A 16,709-nucleotide genomic window follows, 5' to 3' on the forward strand; every position below is an offset into this window, starting at 1 on the left:
TGAAAGTATAGGATTTCTTTCGATTTGATTGCCACATAGGTCCATCAAATTTAATTTTGTTCGTCACACTGGCTTGCTTTCGTTTGGCAAATGGTTGGCGATCTCGTAGGCCTATCTTTTGTGAAGTCCAGTGACACCAAAGCAACTATTTCCGCACAAACCGCAAGTTGGCCAATATTTGTAAATGTCGGAGAACCTACTTTGAATATTTTAAACGGCTTTGTCTAGCCCGTGGAATGCGAACCTAGACGGTTGGTTGTGGTCGTATTAAAGGGAATGAATTGTAACTGCCATGAGTCATGGGGGAAAGCCCATGATATGCAAACGATTTTTTTTAATTGTTTTTCCTTCTTCTCTGTAACATTTTTTTGCGTGTTTTGTTGCAGGGTTTATTATAGTTGCCAATAACCTAAAGTTGCTCAAAGTAAGAAGTGTTTGTGTGCTCAGAGCATCAGTTAGACCTCTCGCTTGTACGGGTAATGTACAAATTGAAATGTGTTGGACATTTTTGAAGAAGCGATTGAAGCAGAAGAAATCAATAACCCTTCAAAAAATCACACACCAAAGTAAAAAATTTACGATGGTAAACAATAAAACTGGTGACAACTTGCAAAGCACAGAAAACCAACGACAGCCCCAAGGGACTGTTTTAAAAGACACGACTGCCGTCGAATTTACGCCCACAGAAGAAACTGACCGAGACACCGAAATATCAGTTAAATGGAACGAGGATGAGATTTGTTCGCTGTTCGATCTTTTTGATCACGACGGAAAAGGCGAATTGGGAGCAAAAGATTTACAAGTAAATACAGAAACATCAAGTTATGGATTCCTAAACTATATAGTCAGTAACTCGGATTAATAAAAACGATATAGTGAATTAAAAAAATAACATTACCTCGTAAAATTAAATTACAAACATATTGACAAAAATTCTTTCATCACACTTCAATCTGTTACTTAAAGCTACGTTTGTGTTTGACAAACTGTAGCAAGTACAAACAACGACATTTTGAAGGGCAAGTACCCAATGTGTATACAATTACAGGATGTTTGGCCATCAGTCGAGTAAATATCGTGGGCATTGAACTCGATACAAAATTGTAGATATGTATTTTTTGCCATAGAATATTCCAGAACAACACTAAACATGTTTATTTACAGGCGTTGCTTGAATGCTTCGGAATGCACGTCACCAGTACAGAATTGAATTCCATGACTGGCCAAAGTGATAACGGTGTGCTCACCGCTGAAACTTTCCCTAATTTCGTCAATGACGTTCTTCCAAACGACTTCACAAGCGACGATATTCAAAATGCTTACAGGGTAAGGCATTAGAATAAGTTGTTTGTGTCCTAAGATGCTCCTTTGAGCTAAGCCCAATATACAAAGTTCCAATCATAAACTTGCATAATTCGACTTGTTTACTAATGATCAAAATAAGTTTCGGAAAACGCGATTTTAGCCACAGAATATTGTAAAGTTGTCATTATATGCAGCTTGACATACCTCAACTGATGACGTCGCTACTGTGTTGTTGATGCTGTTGTCACGTGATGTGACTCTGGCGTGTTGCTAGTTTTTTTCTACCCGTTCAGTTCCATGTCTACCTCGGCGCTCTGCTGCATGTAGCTTATCATTAATAAAATATTAGCTTTGGCTTTTTTTTTCTTATTAGAGGTAGACATGGAATGCCTTTCAAAAGTATCGTGAAAAAAACAAATTATGTGTGAATAAGAAGAGCCTTGCCTTTTGCCTATCGGGTTTGATAACAAAATACATGTTGGGGGCAGCAAGTCCGAGAGAGAACAAAATTGTTTTTTTGGATCGCATTTGATTCTGGGCAGTACAAACCCTTTACGGTGGAATTTCCTCAATTTCAAAGCAAACAATTCTATAAGCGTGTCCCTATTTGATATTGACGGGTCCGCTAGACTGTATAGCCCCAGTGAGCCGTGTCGGCGGCAGTCTCTTTCTTAGGCTCTGTATCAGTCAACACCCACAGCAACTTTAATTTTAATTTTTTACTTTAGCTTTTCGACAAATCCGGGAGAGGTTTCATTACAAGAGAAGATGTGAATGAAATGATGAAAAAATTATTTCAAAACCCAACAGAGGAAGACCTCGACGAGATGATGTCACAGGTCGATTTGGACGGGGATGGGGTCATCGATTTCAAAGATTTTCTTGTTGTCATTGTGTCGTCATAAATTTTGTGATTTATGCTAAAGCAGGGCATTTCAAAAGCTTTACATTACACCTTTTTTGTTCCTTTTTTGTTTATTTGTGTTTATTTTTTTTTATGGACAGTGAAAAATTGTCGTAATAATGTGACCTATGGTTGCGCTTTATATAATGGACGCAAAAGTTGTTGATTGTAAAAATGCAGCGAGAATGATTGTAGAAACGATTAAAACGTCTGTGATGAATTTTGTAAAGGTCAAACATTCCTCTCATGTAATTGTGTTGCAACATCCTGTCTTTATTATCAGTTCAACGTTGGTGCATCTTTAAATTTTTGATTGCGTCAAAAAACGTGCGCGATATTTTCCTAAAGTAGAATATTTGTATTTTGTGCATTTTCTGGTCTTTCTTTGTTTTTCTTTGATGCGTATTTGTCATATGCAAACACACTAGTGCCATCTAGCGGTTACACATGCGAGTAGATGACAATTGTAAAACGCGAATACATACGCTATAATAGATTTGTTTGCCGTTTGGTCGGAAAAGTCGTCTGAAAGTCACACCAGCTGCACTGATGAGACCTTATAGGTCGAAACTGTGGCCATCTGTCTGCAGCTCACAAAATAGATTTATTTTTTTACACTGGTGCGATTATAACGAAAAACTATTAACGAAAGGCGATTATTTAAAAAAAAGCACGTTAAACAGAGCTTGTGGTTTTGTAAACCTTACATTTTTGATGTTACGTGATTGTACGCGTAAAAATGCTGATTATAATGGTGTTTTTGCACCTATTTTTTTGTGAAGCAGAAGTTGGTGTTGGCAGTATGATATGATGTCGTTCCTTCATAAATTTGTAACTTTATGCGTGATCATAGTCAAAAAGTACCACTTGCGGAAACAGCAGGTGCAATTATATTTCTTTTGCCAGTGCATGTATCTTGGCGATTAAACGTAAGAGACTTCGGAAATGCTCCCAAAACAACAGCGAAAGAATAGATTGAGAGGTAGAATAAGAAAGGTTTTTTGAGAATTAACGTTTTGATAATAGATCTACAGGATTGTGGTCCAATAGGAATCATCATCGTCAACATTAAATTGTGTTAAATCTGCAACAGCAGTCGTAATTTTCGGTCGAAAGATGTTTTTTCTTCAGAGTCCTCGATAACGTTTTTGGTTTTACCGGTTTCCTCTGAAATTTTTTTGCTCATATGGCATGTGGAAAATTGGAACATTGGCAAAGCGTTTGGCATACAGGTTTTTAATTAAACTGGTATACTTTGATGGCGGTCGGTGAGATATATTAAAATAATACTTTAATATAACGCAGAAGGCTGTAATGCCTTGGCTGCGAAGCCTGTGAACCTTACTTTAATATAATATTGTGTATTCTGGCCCGATTTAGCAAGGTATTCCTAAAATACATTTGCGGTATTATTCAAAAAGTTTACTTGCCCTTAACACAAAGCATAAACCTGAATTGCAAGTCATTGTCTACGCCTTTACCGCAGCACAAACCTGATGAAAGCGAAAACCCATCATGGCATGAATTAGCAAATCTGATACGAAACATCGCGAGACAATGACTAGTAATTTAGCGAAAAAATGATTATGTGACGAAAGTATTTAAGGTGCCGATTTCATTCTTGGCCAACATTGAGGTTTTGTATATTTGTAGCTGAACGTGTTGATGAATGGTAAAAAAAGATATGTTTTTATAGGTTCAAGGGGATTAGCATTTTTTGTGGCTAATTTTATAATTTTTGTATCAGCAATCATGGCAGGCATGGGTCACGAAAGACATCTGGAAAAAAGTGAGCATACCATTATAAGTTCTAGTTCTTTTATGTACATGTACAAATAATATGCACACTGCTTAAAAGATGTTGGATTTTTTCTTTAATTTACAAACATTTATCAGGTAGCAGTGAAACCCTCCCCCTGCAAAAAATGTTCTGCGCGTGTACAGCATGAAGTTTTGCCCTTTTGCCCAACGACTTAAACTGGTGCTAGCAGCAAAGGGTATTAAGTAAGTGAGTAAATTTATTGATGTGTTGTATGTTACCTTAACTTGCAAACGAAACTTTTGTGTTATCAGTTGACTCAATCTATGCATACAGCACTTGAAGTACTGATGCTTACCAAAAAATTAAAAATTTGTTAACAACCCCTTTATTTTTTTATAAGCTAAGTCCATTATAGAATTACTTTTTCAAGTAATATTTTTTACTTCATAATGGAAACGACCTAACTTTTGTGTAATGGAAGATTTTATATTTTTCAGGCAATTTTTATGCCAAACCTCTCCGTTTACGACGTCATAATTCATTTGAGGCCGCGTTGGTTGCCAAGGCGACACGAGCAAATCGTCCAGCGTGACATCGGAAAAAGTATTCACCACAGTGATGATGACGAATTCGTGACGTCACGAGTGCTACCAGTGCTCGGTTTTGACCCCGTTCAAATTTACCTGACCGACTTAGAGGTTTGTTCCGTTTGCAGACATAATAATATTTAACTGTGACGTCACAATGGGTTCCTTGTGCCTTTAGAACTGCTTTGGAGACCTCGCATTGTTTTTTCACGATTCTAATGGCGGTTCTGTTATTGGAGTTTTATGGAGGCCGAAAGCTTTTGAGACGAGGCCTTTTAAGGTGAGCGCTTGTAACGCTTTGATCAGCAGCAATTTTAACTGTAATTTAACAATTTTGTATCATTTAACAATAAAAGTTTGGTATTTAGCTGACTGTAACGAATCTTACCGTATTTTTTACATGACTCTTTCCTTAGCTCTCATCCGCGGCTTGCGTGGAAATGTCGGAGGAGGGAAAGTGCGCCCCAAGTGTTCACAATGTGTTGGAAGATTTCAAAATCATCGGCCAGGGTTTGGTTGAAAAAATCGAACTTCACTCCGACAAGTGGATGATTTGATTCTTTTAGCGCCTAAAAATAAAAAAATATATACAAAGTCGCCAAATTGTTTTGTTATCCTGTCGAAAGTTGACAGAAGTCGGATTTCTACGGATATGTCAGGATTTTGGTGTTAAAATATGTGTCCGGAAAAAAGTCCAAAACTGTCCAAATATCCGGAATTTTGAACATGGCGCCGGCTAATCAACGTAACATTATGTAGTTGCCGTCAAAAATATTTACAAAATTTGTAAAGGTCATTGACTACGTTTGAATAAAAAAGCCAAAGCTAAGATGCTGTTAATCATTTTATGTAAACGTTTCGAACCTATACTTGGTCCATCATCAGTATGGTCAGTAAAAGTTATTGTATTGGTTGCGGTGCTGGGTAATGTATAGCTATTGCGCCAGGGAAAAGTTGTATGCTTAAACCATGTGACACAAACCCATCCACTTCTAAAGGGTGTTCTGAGTTGCGAAAAATGCCGGGCCTTTTTTTAATTGCAAATGCCACAACAGGATTGCTCAACTGCAAACACCTTGGCCTGATGAAAACGTAGGCCTATATCACTCAAGAAGTGCAGCGACATCAAAGCCACTCTTTCCACGCACTCCGGTGAAGAGAAAAAAAGTTTTTTTACATATAGCCTGAAACAATGTGCAGGGCGATTCGTAGAGGGAGGTAGTCCTTGCCAAAACACTCGCAATGGCACACAAATGTCTTGTCTTAAAATAGATTTTTGTTCATCACGCTATTGTGCCTTCGTTTGGCGAATGGTTATCGCGTAGTGTGGTGCCTAAAACCCCCCGACATGGATGGAAAGGAATTACGTTGTGCGTGATAGTGACCGTAATGCTGGTAATGGCAGCGGTCTGTTTCACGACAGAGGGCGTCAGTTGCGTGACAACTTACGTCATTTAAAGGCCGCATACCTGCATTTCTTTGAAAAGAAGTTTTGTTGGCGGGAAATATCAACCGTGTAGTTGTTTCTCTGTCACAATATAATGATGATGTAACAAACCAATCACTGACACGTGGAAAGGGGTGGAAATTTTCAGTTAAATGAGCAAATATATATGTGCCAATTTGGGCAGTTTTGGTGGGGTTTTGGAATTTTTTAATTAGGAAGTTACATTGTGCCGGGTGAAAAAAGAACTAAAAAAGCAGTTCAAATTTCAGGCTGTGAACAGAATAATTTTTTCTCAGAAAGGTTTCAAATCCTTGCTGTGTTATACTGACCCATCCCTATAGGTCACAAGCCCCAACAATGGGTGTTGTTAAAAAGGATTAGTCGGCAGGTGCGTTATTGCGGAGGACCTTGAAAGTATAGGATTTCTTTCGATTTGATTGCCACATAGGTCCCTCAAATTTAATTTTGTTCGTCACACTGGCTTGCTTTCGTTTGGCAAATGGTTGGCGATCTTGTATAGGCCTATCTTTTGTGAAGTCCAGTGACACCAAAGCAACTATTTCCGCACAAACCGCAAGTTTTTGCAGAGCCTGAAACAAGACGAATCGTAAATGGAACCAGTTCCCCTGCAACATACAAAATCGCCTGCAATGGCACAAAATGGGTTGTCCTAAATTTAATGTTGTTTTTTAATCACGGTACAGCGTATACTTTCGTTTGGCAAATGATGATCTTATCGTGCGGTGCCCGAAACTTTCCGTCGCTGATGGCAGAAGGGAATCACGTTGTGCGTGACACTGACTGCATGAAAAATGGCGATCTGATTTCCGGAAGGGCGTCAGTTGCGTGTGACAACGTACGTGATAAGCGTCGACCTGGCGTACGTAGTTGGGGTCAGAAATTAGCCTACACGTTATGCAAAGTCCAAACACCGTCAGTCATTTTGCATATTGCGTTCTTATTAAATGGCCAGAACAGCAGCTGCATTCAGTTACTCTTGAACAACCTATAGGTGATTGATAGTTTATTGCAGTGATGAAAGTATGAAATTAGTGGTCGAAAGTCTCGAATATATTGCTGTTGAAAGTATTGTTTGACCAAAACGCAACCAATTGAAAAAATACTCGTGGAGCTTTGCAAGTCAGTTTATATTGAGTTTTTTTAGACTAGCAAAAATATTAAGCTACGATAAATAACCAGTTAGACAAGTTTCTAAATCTGTGAAAATTCCAAAAGTTTGCTTGCAATTATTGAATTTTAACCGCAAAATGACCAGTGAATATAGAGCTAGACATAAGCCGACCAAAATTGTTCAGATGGTGCAGCTGCAAGCCTCGTTAAAGTGCAGCGGCCATTGAGGTAAATAGTCCAGTTGAAGAGTCACACTTGGACAGACGTAATTCGGCGGAACGGAATCGTGTTTCGAAAAGCTGTGGTCCAGAGACCAAGGTAATTTTCCGTACATATTTTCTTAGTCGTACTATTCGACAAGGAATTTACTGGTGTTCACGCCATTTTACCGCAGTGAATGGATTCATTTGAGGAGGAAACCAATATCGTAATATAATTTTAATCGTTTTATTTTAGTATGCTTTATATGTAATCAGCTGTTATATATAGTAATATATAGTCAACACAACTGCTTTGAAGGGAGTCATTTCGTCGCGAGTTATTTTCTCCAAGTTCACTTGGGTATCAGAAGTTGACATGGGGGCAGAATGTTGCTGACGAGTTTGGAAAATCATGACTGCTTTAAAGGTCGTACGGACAGCTTCAGTTTAACGAATGGCTGTAAATAAACTTAAAGATTAAAATTGAGGTCGTTCCTTTAATTCAAATCGGTTTGTGTACTACGCCTAATGCACATACTTGTTTGTTGGCAAGCATTTAGCTAAGCAGAAACCTTAGCCTTGAGTCGTTTTGTCACATGGGTATAAATATTTGTTACAATTAATAGTGTATAAATCAATCTGTTGTTATGATCGTTATGGCTACAATTAGGCTTTAACACTATCACTCACTTAAATTGATCCTATATATATCAGAAAAAACACGATCATAACGGCAACCGCTTAGGGGTTTTGCCCAGAAGACTGTTTTGTTGATTTTGCTGCTATATCAAACAATAGTGTATGTACATATCTATTTATACTGTCGTTTAGTAGTTATTCAACAACCTTTCGCTGAATAACAACGAAACGTTTGTTAGAAGAAAAAGCAGGTCGTATAATAACAGTGTACTGTATACATGATAAACCTTGGTGTTCGTCTCCCCCCTGTATGCAAAACAAGTACAACAGTGACTCAACAATCGTCTCTCAACGCACTTGAGCCTTTATACGTAACGAGCACCCATAAGAGAAAATTCCCCACTTACCACTTTTGTACCGTCATTGTGAAACTCGGGGGTAGTTTTTGAACAAACAATCGTTAACTACGAAGACTTTTGGCACATTTAAATGCCAGCAGCGGTTCGGTGTGATCGTAAATTAATCTTTACAATGCAAAGATTCGTGTTTGCTGCATGGCGTAAACTTGCCGTCACATGAAAGATGTATATTCCCTGTCAGAAAATTGTGGGTTTTTCCTACCACTTCATTTAGTCCTTATGTGAAAAGGCAAATAGAAAGTCCACTGCGAGGTCGTTTGCGCAACGCCAGCTCATTATCAATACTCGGAAAAGTACGCAATCGACAGAATTGGTTTCGTCTAAAGTCTAGCAATGCGGAACGTTTTTTCTTATGAACGTGACAGGATAGCTAGTTCTCTCGAAGAAACGTTTTGGAGCTAATTTTTTGTTTCGTGCATGTTCCCCAAAGTTTTTTAGAAACATAAATTTGACAGGGAGCATTCAGTTTTTAAATAAACAGTTTTGCTGCCTTTTTACTTATATTGGACAGAAACTCCTAATTGCAAATAACCACAATGAGCGAATGATCAGGCTACAAGCTGCCGGAAAAAAATAGTTGATCCAGCTATTATGGGCTGCAAAGCCTGGCCTTCGAAGCCTATAAACCTAATGATTGATCTCTATATGGTAGCTGTGATCGCCGAATAAGGACCTGCGCAGTGGATTGATCATGCGAGTACATAGAACATTGCTTCGTGACAAATAACAATTATGTTTTATAAATGTCAAATGCAAATAACATATTGGTTTAATTGATTACGAAATTGGTTTCGGAGTGCAAAAAAAATTCCTGTCAAAAACACTTTTTCAGGAACAAAGAAATTCTGGCCATATGGCGTATGACTCGCGTAATTCAACAACGAGTTGATTCTGATTAAATTTATCAGTTTTTTTCAAAGATGTGTCTTGATAAACGACTATTTAGTCTTGTTGTATAGTTTGATTTTACCCATATTAAAATAAATGCAAAGTCCAAATGGACAGCACTTGTAAAGCAAACTGTAGTGCGGGAGTAAATATTTGTGAGTTTTTCTACGAATTGCGCTTGCGACAGAGGTGTTTGTGTCGTCACTGACGTTCCTCACTAAGTTCACAGGATTCAAAGCATATTCTGATGAAAGGGTACTTGAGTCAAAACCGTGTAGTGCTTCTCAGAGTTTAAAGAGAAGACCACTCTTCTTAGATTTCATGCCATTTTGAAGTTGAATGCAAAATTTTGCGCATCTGTGTACGGTAATTTTTCATGCTATGTTAAGTACATTGGACCAAGAGTGGTCTTCTCTTTGAACATGTGTAATTCTGCCAGTTTAAAGCAAAAAAAAGAATCATTTAATCAAGCATTGGTCGCAAAGCAGAAAATTATGTCTCTTTCGTATTTGTAGGCCCTATGGTGCAGTGTTTTCGTGTGATGTTGGGTGTTATGCAAGGTGGTATAATTTGTATAATAGGTTGTTGTTGTTGTTGTTTTAATAGCTTATGTGGAAGTAGATTTTTGCTTTTTGGACTTTGTTTTGACATTGGCGGAAATATGCAAATCAATGTACAACGCTATTGGTTGTGCGTGGCAGTCGCCGTATACTTAACTAAAACATCGCCGTAAATGAAAGAGCGAGTATTGGCAAATCCAGTTCTTACTGGTTTAAGAGAACCGTTTTAAAAACAGGACACATTAAGAACTTTTCAAAATTGTTACGGCGAGTTGAATGATATTATTGACATAATCTCAAAAAATAAATTGAAAAAAAATAAAAGGTAAAGCGGCGAAAAATTACTCATTTATACTCGGGACTGTATTTTTTATTGAAAAAAGGGACGCTAGCGGCGAGTAATTGAAGAAAAAAGAGAGAAAACAAAGATCAAAGTAAATGAAACCAGCACAATGGCAAAAAATAAGAACAGAACGACTGATTACATTGGTACACGTCAAACAACGTACGACCACTTTCTTTATTTCGATTTTCAGTTGCTTTTTCACACAACGAACTTTACAAGCGGAACTGTAAACCTCGTTTGCAAAAGCAGACACCCATACCGCAAACACCATTGGTCGGGTTTGAACAAACATAAGAATGTAATAACCTATTATGACGTCACAACACAACCAAACTAGCAATAAAATTCAACTTTTAGGGATCACGAAGCAATAATTAACCGGACTTGCGGTTTCCAAAACAGAAAGTTCCTATCGCTACATATCCACAGGGTAGTATATATAGAAGTAATTGGATGAAGCCACAACAACGTTTTGTTATTTTTAAGATGAAATTTATAAAATCTATCCACTGTTTTCCTCTTTAAAGGAGTAAGACTAAACCTAAACAAACTTTTAGCATGAACCAAAATACATAAAATCTTTTTACAATTGTTTAAACGTTTTTGCACAAGCGATATTGGAAATATAAGAACTATAGAACTCTTCTAAACTCCCAGCGAAACCTTGTTAAAACGTAACTAAAATGACTAATAATACTAAAAACTCTCAGTGTTTCTTGTGAAGCAGGACCTATCTGAATGGCAAAAACGATTTCCTTTTTACGCAATTTTTGATAAAAGTACACCAATATTTGTAATTGTCGGTGGACCTACTTTGAATATTTTAAACGGCTTTGTCTAGCCCCTGGATTGCGAACCTAGAAGCTTTGTTGTGGTCGTATTAAAGGGAATGAATTGTCACTGTCATGAGTCACGTGGCGTGTTTTTGTAAAACTCGACGATTTATTTGTCTTTATACAACCTTAAACACGTTATAAAAATTTACTAACTCGTTCACAGGTTTCGAAAGCCAGGGGACTTTAGTTTTATGGCACTAGTTTGAGCGTGACGCGTCGAGGATAAAAACTAACTCCAACTTTTCACGCCAATACACAGACAAAGGGAACTGCTGGAGTGCGCATGTAATTTGTTTGAAAGAACGTTTTTCCTTCTACTCTGTAACATTTTTTCATGTGTTTTGTTACAGCGTTTATTATAGTTGCAAATATCCTGAAGTTGCTCAAAGTAAGAAGTGTGTGTGTGTGCTCAAAACATCAGTTAGACTTTTACGGGTAATGTACAAATTGAAATGTGTTGGACATTTTTGAAGAAGCGATTGAAGCAGAAGAAATCAACAACCCTTCAAAAAATCACACACCAAAGTGATGCATTAACGATGGTAAAAAATAAAACTGGTGACAACTTGCAAAGCACAGAAAACCAACAACAGTTTCAAGGAACTGTTTTCAAAAACACGACTGCCGTCGAGTTTGCGCCCACAGAAGAAACTGACCGAGACACCGAAATATCAGTTAAATGGAACGAGGATGAGATTTGTTCGCTGTTCGATCTTTTTGATCACGACGGAAAAGGCGAATTGGGAGCAGAAGATTTACAAGTAAATATAGAAACATCAAGTTATGGATTCCTAAACTATATAGTCAGTAACTCGGATTAATGAAAAACGTTATAGTGAATTAAAAAATAATTTTCCCTCGTAAAATTAAATTACAAACATATGGACAAAATTCTTTCAATACTCTTCGATCTGTTATTTAAAGCTACGTTTGTGTTTGACAAACTGTCTTTTTGAGACACGACATTTTGAAGGGCAAATACCCAACGTGTATTCAGTTACGGGCTGTTTGGCCATCAATCGAGTAAATATCGCGGGAATTGAATTCGATACAAAGTTGTAGATATGTATTTTTGCCATAGAATATTCCAGAACAACACTAAACATGTTTATTTACAGGCGTTGCTTGAATGCTTCGGAATGCACGTCACCAGTACAGAATTGAATTCCATGACTGGCCAAAGTGATAACGGTGTGCTTACGGCTGAAACTTTCTCTAATTTCGTCAGTCAAGTTGTTCCAAACGACTTTACAAGCGACGATATTCAAAATGCTTATAAGGTAAGGGATTGGAATAAGTCGTTTGTGGATCTGCAGATTTAAGATTTTAGGAAGGGATCCGTGACTATACAAAAAGCTTGAAAACCATTGACGCATGCATTCCGAAAATACAGCAAACTCATAGAAATTATGTGTTGTGAAATACCGTATGCTCATGTAAGCGTGTTAGCTGTGGGACACAACTTTTCCAATACATATCAAAAGTAGCGTGAAAAATCCTTAGACCTAACTTTTTGTAGACATCAAAGTTGTGTACAGTTCCCTGCAGAGGGTAAACCTTTACTTGTGTTGTTGGTTACAAGAAAAGTTGCGTGACTAAAAAGGTTTTGTGCTTTTAACCAACTTTCACTCACGTATTTTTTGTGAATATTTAAATTTTCTAGAATGCAGGGCCAAATTATGTATGAATAAGAAGAAGCTTGCCTTTTGCCTATCGGGTTTGATAACAAAGTTATGTTTTGGGCAGGTCCTTCGAGAGAACAAAATTGTTTTTGGGGGATCACATTTGATTCTGGGCAGTACAAACCCTTTGTACAAACACGGTGGAACTTCCTCAATTTCAAAGCAAACAATTCTATTAGCGTGTCCCTATTTGATATTGACGGGTCCGCTAGACTGTATAGTCCCAGTGAGCCGTATCGGCGGCAGTCTCTTTCTTAGGCTTTGTACGAGTCAACACCCACAGCAACTTTGCTTTTGTCGCCACGATACAAAAGCAGCAACCCGCAGCACGCCATACATATTTAATAACGCAAAAGAAGCGTCGAGTAACTTTCAAAGTAGTCACGTGTTTTTGGATTGAACTTTCATTTTTTCACGCTGCAGCCTATCATGCCAATGCATGAAATATTACTGCGTTATCTGATACGGTGGTAGAGATCCCCTATGTATATGTGGAGGTTGCCTGGCAAGTTGTGCGCTTACACACCAGTGTACCATGACCACAATATACCCCGTGAAACCACTGGGCTCCTGTAGCTCAGTTGGTAGAGCGTTGGACCTGGTTAGCCCCAGGGTCGTGTGTTCAAACCTCACCGGGAGCTTGATTTTTCAAATCTTGCTCCGACATGTCAGGAAAAAGTGGCCAGATACGCTGCCAAGCCTGAAAACCTCATGATGTTCATTTTTTCACTTCAGCTTTTCGACAAATCCGGGAGAGGTTTCATCACCAGAGAAGATGTGAATAAAATGATGAAAAAATTATTTCAAAACCCAACAGAGGAAGACCTCGACGAGATGATGTCACAGGTCGATTTGGACGGGGATGGCGTCATCGATTTCAAAGATTTCCTTGCTGCCATTGTGTCGTCATAAATTTCACGATTTATGCTAAATCAGGGCACTTTAAAAAGCTTCATTTTATACCTTTTCTTGTTTTTTATTGACAGTGAAAAATTGTCGTAGTAACGTGACCTATGGTTGCGCTTTATATAATGGACGCAAAAGTTGCCGTAAAAACGCAGCGAGAATGATTGTAGAAACGATTAAAATGAATTTTGCAGCAGCAATACTGACTATATGTTTTAATTACTCCTTTATGGTTACCATTATAGAACTGTATTTACAGTTCCGCTAGGTTTAGTTCAAGGTTGATCGACGTTCAATAACGTTTAGTTATATCAGGTAAATGTCATTTATTCCTGTCATGTAATTGTGTTGCAACATTCTGTCTTTATTATAAGTTCAACGTTGGTGCATCTTAAAAATTTTTGATTGCGTCAAAAAAACGTGCGCGATATTTTCCTAAAGTAGAATATTTGTATTTTGTGCATTTTATGGTCTTTCTTTGTTTTTCTTTGATGCGTATTTGTCATATGCAAACACACTAGTGCCATCTAGCGGTCACACATGCGAGTAGATGACAATTGTAAAACGCGAATACATACGCTATAATAGATTTGTTTGCCGTTTGGTCGGAAAAGTCGTCTGAAAGTCACACCAGCTGCACTTGAGACCTTTTAGGTCGAAACTGTGGCCATCTGTATGCAGCTTACAAAATAGATTTATTTTTTTAATGCTGGTGCGATTATGACGAAAAACTATTAACGAAAGTCGATTATTTAAAATAAAACAAGTTAAACAGAGCTTGTGGTCCTGTAAACCTAATTTTTTTAATGTTACGTAATTGTACGCGTAAAAATGCTGATTATAATGTTTTTTTTATCCATTTTTTGTGAAGCAGAAGTTGGTGTTGACAGTATGATATGATGTCGTTCCTTTACTTCATATACTTGTAACTTTGTGCGTGTTCGTAGTACAAAAGTCCCACTTGCGGAAACAGCAGGCGCAATTATATTTCTTTTGTCAGTAAATGTATCTTGGCGATCAAACGTAAGAGACTTCGAAAATGCTTCCAAAACAAAAGCAAAAGAATAGATTGAGAGGTAGAATAAGAAAGTTTTTTGAGAAATAACGTTTTGAATTTAGGGATGCACCGAAAGTTCGGTTTGCCGAATTTATTGGGCCGAAACCAAGTTTTTTTTATAAATATTAGGTTTCGGCCGAATATTTTTGCAAAATTCGGCCGAAACCGAAACTTTTCAACTGCACGCAACACTGATACACAAAGTTTAGAATCATTGTTCAAACTCTACTAGTGTGTTTTTGTCATCGAAATCAACTTTAAAAAGTTGGTATAGCATTCTTTAAGTGCCAATAAAAGGCTGTATGATAGGATCATAGATCCATTCCATCACATGTTTTGTTTAAATTTATTGCGATTTTAAGAGATGGATACCAAAATTAGTTTCGATTTATTCAGCCGAATTTATTCGGCAACTTTTGCCGAATATTCGGTTTCGGCCGAATAAAAAAATTGCTGTTTCGGTGCATCACTATAGTTTTGACAATAGAACTACAGGATTGTGGTCCCATTGGTATTATCATCGCCAACATTAAATTGTGTTAAATCTGCAACAGCAGGCGTAATTTTCTGTCGAAAGACGTTTCTTGAGTGCCCTCGATAACGTTTTTGCTCATATGGCATGCCATTCGAAATTTGGATAATTGAAACATTGTCAAAGCGTTTGGCATACAGGTTTTTGAATAAACTATTTTGATGCCAAATATATTTGATCCAAACTTATCCCATTGCGGGCGACTTAAAACGGCTGTCGGTGAGTTATATTAAAATAATACTTTAATATAATATTGTGTATTCTGTCCCGACTTAGCAAGGTATTCCTAAAATACATTCGCGGTATTTTTCAAAACGTTTACTTGCCCTTAACACAGAGCATAAACCGAAATTGCAAGTCATTGTCTACACCTTTACCGAAGCACAAACGTAATTGAAAGCGAAAACCGATTGTCATGGCATGAGTTGGCAAATCTGATACGAAACATCGCGAGATGATGACTTGCAATTTTGCGTAATATGATTCTGTGACGAATGTATTTAAGGTGCTGATTTCGTCCTGGCCCAACATTGAGGTTTTGTATATTCGAAGCTGAATGTGTTGATGAACGGTGAATACAATATATGTTTTTATAGGTTCAAAGTGATTTTATAGCAATTTTTGTGGCTAATTTTATAATTTTTGTATCAGCAATCATGGCAGGCATGGGTCATGTAAGACATCTGGAAAAAAGTGAGCATACCATTATAAGTTCTAGTTCTTTTATGTACATGTACAAATAATATGCACACTGCTTAAAAGATGTTGAAACTTTTCTTTAATTCACAAACATTTACCAGGTAGCAAGGAACCCCCTCCTCCTGCAAAAAATGTTCTGCGCGTTTACAGCATGAAGTTTTGCCCTTTTGCCCAACGACTTAAACTGGTGCTGGCAGCAAAGGGCATTAAGTAAGTTAGCAAATTTATTGATGTGTTGTATGTTACCTTAACTTGCAAACGAAACTTTTGTGTTATCAGTTGACTCAATCTATGCATACAGCACTTGAAGTACTGATGCTTACCAAAAAATTAAAGTTTTTCAGTGTTGTCAAAAGTAATATTGCTATATTTACAGCAGCCTTAATAAATGTAGTTTTATTAACTTTGCAATAGATAATATGACAAGGCATTTTGGTGTTGACAACCCCTTTATTTTTTTATAAGCTAAGTCCATTATAGAATTACTTTTTCAAGTAATATTGCACAGTACTAGTTGGTTCGTTTTTTTCAACATTTGCCACTGTTTTGCAGGCATGAAACAGTGAACATAAATCAGGCCCAGAAGCCAGATTAAAAAGCAAGCGTTGTTACGCAACTTTCACAGATCCAACGAAGTACATCTGTGAGCAAAATGCAATATACGATACGTCAACATTTGTGTTTAAGGCAGGATTCGTAGCTAAGGGCGTAAAACCCGTTCCTAGAAGCTGTATGCATGCTTGATCATTAGGAATGGTGAAATAAATGCTCTATTACATGTAACTTCCATCATAAGAAATACAAGAAAC

At 37.4% G+C, this 16,709-nt stretch overlaps 4 protein-coding genes across 4 annotated transcripts in view; all 4 read left to right on the forward strand.

Moving 5' to 3' along the window:
* The first annotated feature begins 390 nt into the window (after positions 1–390).
* LOC145905501 (neo-calmodulin-like) lies at positions 391–2,705 on the forward strand. Its single transcript, XM_082992717.1, has 3 exons — positions 391–802; positions 1,165–1,326; positions 2,034–2,705. The coding sequence occupies exons 1-3, from the start codon at positions 494–496 to the stop codon at positions 2,208–2,210; spliced, it is 648 nt and encodes a 215-aa protein (XP_082848843.1). The 5' UTR covers positions 391–493; the 3' UTR covers positions 2,211–2,705.
* A 1,769-nt stretch (positions 2,706–4,474) lies between these two features.
* On the forward strand, positions 4,475–5,115 carry LOC145907198 (nucleolar protein 6-like). The gene is made up of 3 exons (XM_082994629.1): positions 4,475–4,669; positions 4,737–4,838; positions 4,975–5,115. The coding sequence occupies exons 1-3, from the start codon at positions 4,478–4,480 to the stop codon at positions 5,113–5,115; spliced, it is 435 nt and encodes a 144-aa protein (XP_082850755.1). The 5' UTR covers positions 4,475–4,477.
* Positions 5,116–11,379: 6,264 nt separating this feature from the next.
* On the forward strand, positions 11,380–14,383 carry LOC145906555 (neo-calmodulin-like). Its single transcript, XM_082993989.1, has 3 exons — positions 11,380–11,785; positions 12,143–12,304; positions 13,442–14,383. The coding sequence occupies exons 1-3, from the start codon at positions 11,477–11,479 to the stop codon at positions 13,616–13,618; spliced, it is 648 nt and encodes a 215-aa protein (XP_082850115.1). The 5' UTR covers positions 11,380–11,476; the 3' UTR covers positions 13,619–14,383.
* A 1,418-nt stretch (positions 14,384–15,801) lies between these two features.
* The window catches only part of LOC145907199 (glutathione S-transferase omega-1-like), a 44,204-nt gene continuing 43,296 nt past the window's right edge, over positions 15,802–16,709 (forward strand). The window contains exons 1-2 of the mRNA XM_082994630.1: positions 15,802–15,894; positions 16,002–16,110. Of these exons, the coding sequence (XP_082850756.1) occupies positions 15,858–15,894; positions 16,002–16,110 (146 nt within the window). The 5' untranslated portion in view covers positions 15,802–15,857. The remainder of the gene's footprint in view (positions 15,895–16,001; positions 16,111–16,709) is intronic.

Source organism: Ascidia mentula, chromosome 6 (assembly GCF_947561715.1).
Source record: "Ascidia mentula chromosome 6, kaAscMent1.1, whole genome shotgun sequence".
In the NCBI taxonomy this organism is placed as follows: Eukaryota; Metazoa; Chordata; class Ascidiacea; order Phlebobranchia; family Ascidiidae; genus Ascidia; species Ascidia mentula.